The following is a 10,450-nucleotide window of genomic DNA, read 5'->3' on the forward strand; positions in this document are numbered from 1 at the left end:
TAAAGGAACGGTGGATGTTCGCAGGTGACACAGCAGTGTTCAATGTGATAGGGCAGACTTTCGGACAAAAATACGATCGATTTTGAGATTCGGCATGCTTCTGCTAATTGTATGTGACAGGGCCTTTGTAAGTTTGTCTGCGCATGTGAGAGAAGTTCACTGCTTGACAAATGGCGCACGCGTTGCGAGGGCCATTTCATGGACACGTTCCCTGGACTGCATTGAAGAAATACTCCCATGTACTAGTATCATCAAGTAGGCACTCTTGGTGAAAACACGTGTGCCAGGTGGAAGTATCGAATTATTCTTACGCGAAGGAAAACAGGAGGGAAGAGGGCACACACGTGCTTCACAACCCTTCAACTGGGTGTGTCGTCTTAGTCTAGAAGGGTACTTGCACCCGAGCTAGTGTCAGCGTTTCTTTGTGTGCCGCACTCCTAGAAAAAATCCTGATTTCGTTAGCCCCACACAGTTGATGGTAAATGAAATCAAGCTGGAAATCATTTCAATGAGTCTAAAAGTCACCATAACACGACACAGAAAGACACAATATGATTTTATCACGCAACTATCGACTTCTTCTACAGTACATAAAATCAGACCTTAGAAAGCAATTAGAACATGAGGGATATAGAAAAACGCGTGGTTGAAAAACATAAGCTTCGTATTTATCAATATAAGGCCCTGAAACATTTTCAGCACATTTCCACGACCTTGCTCCCGAAGGAGGCCATATAGCTCCTGACCACTCCCAAATCAAGGTCGGTGCTGAGTTTGGGGAGCCTGGAATCCACCATTGTCAGGGTAGCTCATCTGATCACTCCTTGATCTGATCATTTTCAAGCATAATATGACTTTCCCGGCTTTGATTTTGCCAGAATCTATAGTCGATTAGCGCACACGACTTTTAAAGACTAGAAGGCAGCCTAGCTGATCAACCCCCAACCAAAGATGGCCTCGCTAAGCTATCTCCCAACCATGCTCTGGACTCTGGAGGAAATCGGGAGTGCCAGGGGCTTTACCCAGATAGCAATCATGGTTATTGTAGAAGATTAAGCTCAGTATGAGAGACTATATAAAACAACCTAGCCGACCCGTGACCTACAACTAAAGATGACCTCGCTAAACCATTTTCCAACCATTTTCAGGAGAAAGTCGAGAGAGAGACTAAAAGTGCCAGGGGTTCTACACATATAAAGGACGTTATATAACGTCTTGCACAGACACAGATAGCGATCATGGTTACTGCAAAAGATTGAGACTCAGCGTGAGAAAGACCACTCACTACATGACAGTCTCATAGATTCCCATTGTACTGTAACAATGACGTAAATGCCCGTTACCACAGCAACGGAAGGTATGGCCACATTCCTCACCTACACGGCATTGTCCGATAGCAGGTAACCCTCTTTTAGATATAGTTGCAATAATTGGCCAAACTGAATAGAAAAGGGTAGGTCATCTCAGACCAGCTGAGCTACAGTACAGCAAAGGTTTTCTACTTTAAAATGAAGAAAGACAAGAAATGAAGAAAAAAATGACTTTTAACAATCCTCAAAACTGCACTTTATTTCTCAAGGTCTGTAAAAAAGAACAATCCAGACTTCACTTCCTACTGGGTCTTTTAAGGCAGTAAAATTACGTTAGATGAGTCATAATTATCTGTTAAGGCCATCTTAGTGCGGCGTGTCCTTAAAATTCAGGGCACGGACGTTGTGGGAGGGTAATTTTCTGTCTGACCCAAGGTCCCTGGTTCTAGCCCCAAGCTAACACGGCACGGCATACCTGTGCGCTGAGTGTGCACGGTTCGCTTCAGGGGCTCCAGTCTTGCGTCCCAATCCCCAGGTCTCAGATGATTGACAGGCAAACTAAAGATTTGACCCGCCCACCAAGTCCACTGGGTACAATGGTAGCAGGTCATGCAGTGTCTGACTATGCCGTCCGGATGGTTAGTTGTGAAAGGACATCCAAGTGATACACAAACAGCAACATTGAAAATATCTGCCTCGTCTCTAGGAACTGTTGACCTCTACCTTCCACACCCAGAAATGGATATGCAATTATGCATCCATCCAGCATACTAAGTAACTTGCAATACACATTCCACATCATATGTCCCAAATTCTTGACTGAGTAACATATACTAGTAGACACGTCATGTTGTGCAGTGCAGAAGCAACGGGTACACTTTGATTAGCAGACTTTCTTATTTTGTCCGTGAGACTGGTCTTGACGGTCCTTTTCTTGTCCCACTGTCGCACCAACGTCATCAAAAATAATTGCCTCGTATCTCAAATGAGCATCAAATCAAACCATACAAATGGGCGCCACCTTGAGGCTCCAAGTTGCTCTGCAGTGAATGAACAGAACAAGAGCAAAATGTCACCGTGTTTTTTCTTTCTAAACACAATTCTACCTCTTGATTTGTTTAGAATTCTTACCCTAGACATTCGCCTGCGTTTACACAACCTCTCGCTGTCAGGGGTTAATGGCCCCCTTCCCGAGATCGGCGTCGTGCCACCAGCAGCGCGATTTTAGTCAGGCTAATGATTTTCTTGTTTCACAATTCTAACGTATTTCTTTCTCGGTGCAACTTCAGGTGATGGAGGTTGAGATGAAGGAGAAGGGCCGGGCCGCGGAGCCTGAGGAGCCGGAGAGGGAGCAGTGGGGAGCCAAGATGGACTTCATGTTGTCTATGTTGGGGTACTGCGTGGGGCTGGGCAACGTCTGGAGGTTCCCGTACCTCTGCTATAAGAACGGCGGAGGTCAGTTGGTTCTGTTTGTTTGTTAGTTTGTTTATTTTTTTTGAACTTTTGTTTATTTATGTCAGCTCAAATCGGTCTGCAGGCCGCTTTTCATTGAGGTCATGAAGGAAGAGGCAAGGGTCTGAAAAAGTATATGGCAGATACACAGTTTACATTGTCGTAGTCTAAATGCTTACAGTAAGCTGTCCCGGTCACCCTATAGCTACGAGTTTACGAGCTCTAAATGACATCTCAGAATATCTTCATACATAGCACTCGCAACGTCGATAAAGTTTAGACACCCAAGCTATCAGATACGCCAAATAGCAATTACTCAAAAAGCAACTGGATATGATTTTGGAAACTGTCAGACGCTTCAGATAGCTGAAGAGATCTCGTTGGAGAGCAGGTTTTATTGCAATCGTAATATTACAAAACGTCAAGTCCCCTCCTCCTCCCAAGAGACGTTGCCAAAACATTTGCATGCCACAATGAGAAATTCTAACTGATTTGCATGCCAAGTTAACAATATATATCTCTGAACCCAACAGGAGCCTTCCTTATTCCGTACCTCATCATGTTGACGTTTGCCGGACTGCCCCTGTTCTTCATGGAGCTGGCCCTGGGTCAGTACGCCAGTCTGGGCCCGGTCACCATCTGGAGATGCCTGCCTCTGTTCAGGGGTAAGTTTCTCTTTTCACACATGCGGCATGCTACAGCAATGTCGCTATGGTCGTATGGATGTCTGAATCAGTACAGATTGTTAGCGGCCTCTGGCAGAATATATAAAAACTGCAGTAGAGTAATACTGACTGCTCGACTCCCTTTGGATGAACTAATGGTGCATCGCCTTAGGTGAAGAAATAGACATGAACAATGCAAAAGTTGGTTGAATGTTAGAATCCATGAAGCGATAACATGCATCCATACGGCATTTTATTTTATGCACATGGTACCACTGTACAATAAAAGGTAGCATCTTAGTATGTACGAGGACTTTGCCTCCAAATGTTTTTAGGGCGTTCACAGTACGGATCTGTTTCTTTGTAGCATGGATGCCAGAATGCTTCCAGGGCCTATACACCTCGATTCCTCGGCTTTCGGGCTAGCATGCCCAATGAAATTCTACCGCCTGAGTTACACCCCGATACTAGTTTCTTTCATGATGACAGAAATACATACATGAGATGTTCTTGTATAATACCACAGGCATCGGTGTTGCCATGTGTATCATCTCCGGTTTGGTGTGCATCTACTGCAACATGATCATCGCCTGGCCCCTGTAGAGTCAATTCCAAGTCACCGAGATGGTTTTGAAATAATATTTGTAATAAGTTTGAACTATTTTGAGTAAAAAAACATTTCAATCACTAAAGTTCAAAATTGTTCAAACATTTCAAAATGAAAGTTTAAACATGTTTGAACCTTTTTATATTTGTTGGAACATTTGGGAAAGTAATGATATCATTATCTCTTTATTTAGAACAATTTTCAAACATCTATGTGTTTTTGTTATTGTTCCAACATGTTCCAACATTTTGTGTCATTTTTTCCCTCCATAAAAACTTTTATTGACCCCATAAACAAAGCTGCTAAGCTTGGTCCTTTGTTTGGCTCTTGTATTTGTAGACTTTCTTTAGTATACACTGGTGAGTCTTTTGTGAGAAGGTGGCAGACAGACATAATATAATACAACAATTAACCAACTAGATACATGGTCATCCGAAAACCGTATGACATTGAACGAAGACACGGATGTGTGAATTGCCCTCTTCCCAGCCCACTGACCCAGTTTCATCATATTGTTTCCATGTTCGAACATGTGATCACAAATGATGCATCTATGTTGGAACAGTTTAGAAACTAACAGAAATAATGTATTTGATGTTAGAAATGTTTCTAACATGTTTGAATACTATAGAAACATTTAGAACGTCATATAGATGTTGCAAATAGTTCTAAACAGTTACTTATCACAGTTAGATTGTTACAAAGATTTCCAAATTGTTAGAACAAAAGGCAAGAAACACCCTCTCGGTAATATGGAATCGACTCTACTACCTGTTCGTACGTGTCCGTAATTCTCTCTACAGGACATTGCCTTCAAGTGTTTTAGGGCATTCCCAATACGATTCTCTTTCTTTGATGATGATAGAAATGTATACATTTGGTGTTTTTGCGTTGAACACAGGCATCGGTGTTGCCATGTGCATCATCTCCGGTCTGGTGTGCATCTACTACAACATGATCATCGCCTGGTCCCTGTACTACATGTTCGCCTCCTTCACCAGCATGCTGCCCTGGCGCACCTGCGGCAACTGGTGGAACACCCCCAACTGCGTGGAGACCTCCGCCGTGGCCAACGCCACCAACAAGACCGAGAACTACACCCGGATCAGTCCCAGCGAGGAGTACTTCCAGTAAGTCTCTAGTAATATACATGTGTAAGCTGGGTTTACACACGCTTTTTTAGTAGACTCTGTGAGGTGACTCCGCACTGTGAGATCAGCACTGAGTTTACACACGCAAGTGACTCAGCACTGAGTTTACACACGCGTTATCGAGGATCTAGCAGATAAAATGTATAGCAGTGTGCAGAAACAGTTTACAAGAATTAGATTTTTGAAGTTCAGGGTACAATATACAAAACGTATGAAAATGGGCATAGATTTGCCAGCTCGTTCTTTTATAAAAGCCACATTTATTTGTCCCCCTCCCAGCGGAGATAATAAAACTGCAGGTGACGTACAGGCCCGATATTTACCAGTATCAAGGCGCAAATTCACGCCTACCGAACTGATGTGTCCTTCTACGATTCAGCACAGTTTCCACCTCGCTGTTGCACAGAAGAATGATGACGGCCTTTTCAAGTACTATAACGCAAAACGTTATATACCCGAACCACTCACGGGTGGTCGCGGACTAAATGCTGTTTAGATACTAAGGCCCCCTTTCCACTAGACGGCGATTCCGCTGCGCTCTTACTGCAACCGAAATAGGATATGTCTAACCTTCGCTATCACACTAAGTATGTTATACTAAACGTAAAAGTGTGACTGAGAAGACAACGAAACACACAAAGTGTAAAAAGATTCGTTTCTTTTCTATACAATTCGTTGAGTGATATGCTAAATTTTAAGTCGCAGAGAAAGCGCGGCGAGAACGCCGTCCTAGTGGAAAGTGGGTATAATGAGACCTTAATGACTGTTTTTCTCCCCTACCTCAGTGAGCGTGTTCTGCAGTACACTGTGGACATAGGGAACAACCAAACCGCCAGGGGGATCCAACACACTGGAAACATGAGCTGGGAGCTGGCGCTGGTCCTCCTGCTGGCCTGGATCATCGTGTTCGCCTGTCTGTGCAAGGGAGTCAAGTCCTCGGGCAAGGTAGGAGGGATTCGTCAACATATCGTCTGGGAGATAGGAATTACACGACAATCTACTGACCTACTCACCCTCTTATTCACTCGCTCGCTCACTCACTCACTCACTCACTCACTCACTCACTCACTCACTCACACTCACTCACTCACTCACCCACTCACCCACTCACTCACACTCACTCACTCACTCACTCACTCACACTCACTCACTCACTCACTCACACTCACTCACTCACTCACTCACTCACTCACACTCACTCACTCACTCACTCACCCACTCACTCACTCGCTCGCTCGCTCACTCACTCACTCATTCACTCACTCACTCACTCACTCACTCACTCATGATCACTCACTCACTCACGTTTTCTGACTAGCTCTCACTTGCTCACTCACTCATTCGCATACTCACGTACTTACTCAGTCACTCACTCACTCACGCACGTACTCACGTACTTACTCAGTCACTCACTCACTCGCTCACTTACGCACGTACTCACTCACGTACTTACTCAATCACTCACTCAGTCGCTTATTCAGACTCACACTCACCCACTAACTCACGCACGCACGCACGCACGCACGCCCTCACTAACAAATATGTTTATCTACTGCTTCATTTCGAATGGTGAGGTAAAAAATGGTTCTCGCACCAAACGTTTGTATGTGGCTAAAAACGCGAACCGTAGCGAATTGCAGTATCGTGGGGTATTTGAAACAGCACCATCAGCCTTACCTAAACCCTTTTGATTCTATTACTTTTGTCAAAAGTTGGTGGTGGCCAACACACCGGATGTGACGTAACAGTAACGTATATCATCTTGTTCCCAGGTTGTGTACTTCACGGCCACGTTCCCGTACGTCGTGCTGATCATCCTGCTGATCCGTGGCGCGATATTACCAGGTGCCAGGGAAGGCATCATCTTCTACATCAAGCCTGATTTTAATCGACTCGCAGATTCGCAGGTATGTTATTACGCGTAGCTGAGTTTTCCTTGGCCTGGTACTTAGTTTGCTTGAAATGTCTTATAATAATTAGATTATAGTGCAAATTGCACCAGACTTCGTGTCTGTTAAATGAAAGCGGTCGAGGAAGTCAAAATCCGCGAGTTTGGAATGTCAGTTGTACGACTATCAAAGGAAATGTTTGTATGGTTCCCATATAGAAGCAGAAATCCCAATTTCATTCTAATGTGACGCGTTAGGTGTTGTTAGCTTTTTCCATCTTTTGCTTTCATTACAGCGAATGATGTGTATCTTGATATGCCAGGCCGACCGCTTGTATAAGTCATTCCGTTCCGCGTACGTCTCACTGCTTTGACCCTGGTCAGCCGTCAGCCAATCAGATACATGCATTCTACCTTCTGATGTTGGAGAGAAAGCTACCAGCCAGTCACCTTTTCGTTAGACCGGAGACGGCAACGTGATTGGTTGGTGACTGCGGGTGGCCAGTGCTAACGAAGCGAGAAGGACGGAGCATGCCTTTCTGTATGTTCGTATGAATCTAGTTTCATGTCGATTTATTTCTCGGTCATCTAGGTATGGTACGATGCAGCGTCCCAGATTTTCTACTCCCTGGGTGTGGCATTCGGAGGAATATTGGCCATGTCGAGCTACAACAAGTTCAACAACAATTGTCACAGGTACAGGCACTTCAAAGATCACTCCCTTGCCGTACAAGTAGTTTAGTTATGCTCAAAATATCATGACAAAACCATCTACTAGATGTAGTTCTCCCTGTCGACTAACCCTGTAGCAAAGAGAGCTTTGATAGGCAAACGGCTACTTCAGTGTGCTAATGGTTAACTTATGATATGATGTAATGATGGTAAATTTATGTCTTTAAGAATAGTTCAAATATCTCAAACCTCCAAGCCTCCCTTATGCATTGTATAATTGTAGTTCATTCATCATGCAAAAAAGGTTTGACTCACTCACATAACAATACATACAATATCGTAACAGCAAGTGTAGTTGAACAAGATAACAAACTGCGTGTGCTACTCCGCAGGGACGCCGTGATCATAGCTCTGGCCAACTGCACTACCAGCGTGTTTGCGGGCTTCGCCATCTTCTCCTACATCGGGTACATGTCGCACGAGCTGAAGATGCCAGTGGGGAAGGTGGTAGCCAGCGGTAAGTAAAGAAACAATCATTCCCACTAACAAAGAAGTAACTCGACATCTTTATCTGCAAGTACCGTTACGTATTAGCCCCCAAAATTGAGTTTACTATCTATGCCCATGACACCGCAACGATCTACATATTCATTAGTTAACTAGCCACTGCCAACGCTGCCATGACAGCCTCCAAAGTGTTATGAGTAGGAAGTCTAAGGTCTATGTCGCGTTTCCAAACTGGCCGGGCAGCTTTCGGGTACGAGAAGTATTATATAAAAATTCAAATACATAATGACATGTGACAATCCCTGCATGGAAAATATATCAAAGAAGGTTTAGACATTAGAAATTCCCCAAATGATTGTAAAAGCCTCCAATGATTGTAAGAAACTTATCCCATACTACAATTCCTGTATTAGCTAGATAAGCCTTAAGTTAAGTAATATAGCACTGTAGTTATGTTGATGCCATACTTTGTACCTCGTACAATTGTTGTGCAATAAAGTTATAAAAGACACCAAACTACACAAGTCGTATAAAGAGAATAGTCTTGGGCACTATTCGTGTATAAATTTTGACGTATGCATTTCTATTCTGCGTTTCCACACTGACAGCCCGGCCGGGTCCCGGTTTGACCTAAGCCTAACCGTACATGACTAATCACAAACCGATACAACTGTTTCATACACAGGATCCGGTCTGGCCTTCATCGCGTACCCTGAAGCCTTGACCCTCATGCCGATATCACCGCTGTGGTCAATCCTGTTCTTCTTCATGCTGCTGACCCTTGGGCTGGACAGTCAGGTCAGTACACCTATCTTACACCTTGTTCTTGGAAATTAACCGGCCGGGCGCCTGTTAACATGTTGGGGTGACAATAGCATAAGCATTGGCCTTTTATTCTGACAGCCGATCTGTCTGATTATAGATGTCATGTAAGTAAATAAATCCCACCCCAAAGAAATCTCCGAGTGAGCTGATTGACCTTGGCGGGCTGGCAGCACTTCTACTACCGAGGGGTTCCTGACAAGCTCATTATGGTCTTGTACCAGGCTTAGCCTTAATCTCCAGGCAGATCTGCTAGTGACATAAGGAGTTTAGTTGGCCAAGGAGTGTTGTGAGCCACTCGTGGCTAAGAACACTCCATGGCCAGCTTAACTCCATATGCCACCGGTAGATCTGCCTGGAGATTAGCTTAGCCTAATATATCTAACCAGCATTGGTCATCATTACCTTCACGGTATAATTTCATCTCAGCTTGAGCAATGTTTCACAATGCAGAAGCTGACCAAAAAACTGAACATTAAGGTCTTATAAACGGTCAGACGTCTCAGTCAGTGGCTAAAAGAATCTGAAGTTCAACAGGTATTTAATCAGAACTATGAATTGATATGTAATTGTTTAGATACCTCTTAATTGGGCTAGCATGGATGAGGGTATACAAAATCGATCCAGTTGCTTGAGTAACTATCCTATTTTGCGTCTTGTTACCCGGATGTCTGTCTTATCTTCATATAACAATGCTCTGTCCACATAGTTCGTGATGTTGGAGACCATCGTCACTGCCCTGTCCGATGAGTTCCCGACTCTGCTGAGGCAGCACAAGACTTGGGTGCTGCTGGCCATCTGCGTGGTCCTGTACCTCCTCGGACTAACCCAATGTACTCAGGTGTGTGTGAGCAAATTCAAACTTTTACTATCGTTGAAGAGGTTCATCAGTCACGTATGTGTACAGTCACTAGAAATTTTCTTCCAACAGTGACTGTTTTAAAGGTAATGAACGTACCTCCAAATTGTCGATGTCTGACAGCACATCTTGTTCACGGAGATTGGCCTAGTCTCGATCTCACGACAGAACACGGCCAATCTCCGTGACCAAGATATGCTGTCAGACATCGAAAATTTGGAGGTACGTTCTCTACCTTTAAAACAATCACTGTTGGAAGAAGATAGCTAGAAACTTTTACTATCTTCTTAACAGTTAGCGAGTTGTGCTTCATTAACTGTAAGGCGTAGCGCCCTTGGTGTTATGTTTGTATGTAAGGCCTCTTTTGCAGACACGTCACCCCTCGACGGTTTTATCTACTCGTGGTTGTCTGATAGCAATTTGATTTTGATTGCTTGAAGCGTTAGCTTTTAGAAGTAGCTGGAGTCTGTAAGCACTGAAAAGCAATGGTAGCTATGGTCGCTTTTCATCATCATGT

General features: G+C 44.0%; 1 protein-coding gene across 1 annotated transcript in view; it reads left to right on the forward strand.

Moving 5' to 3' along the window:
* Positions 1-2,599: 2,599 nt before the first annotated feature.
* LOC118419758 (sodium-dependent proline transporter-like) overlaps positions 2,600-10,450 on the forward strand; it is a gene marked incomplete at its 5' end in the record, with an annotated part of 12,994 nt that continues 5,143 nt past the window's right edge. The window contains 9 exon segments of the mRNA XM_035826334.1: positions 2,600-2,765; positions 3,296-3,427; positions 4,936-5,164; positions 5,971-6,130; positions 6,958-7,092; positions 7,666-7,769; positions 8,138-8,262; positions 8,938-9,050; positions 9,784-9,915. Coding sequence (XP_035682227.1) covers positions 2,600-2,765; positions 3,296-3,427; positions 4,936-5,164; positions 5,971-6,130; positions 6,958-7,092; positions 7,666-7,769; positions 8,138-8,262; positions 8,938-9,050; positions 9,784-9,915 — 1,296 coding nt within the window.

Source organism: Branchiostoma floridae, chromosome 7 (assembly GCF_000003815.2).
Source record: "Branchiostoma floridae strain S238N-H82 chromosome 7, Bfl_VNyyK, whole genome shotgun sequence".
NCBI classification, from domain to species: domain Eukaryota; kingdom Metazoa; phylum Chordata; class Leptocardii; order Amphioxiformes; family Branchiostomatidae; genus Branchiostoma; species Branchiostoma floridae.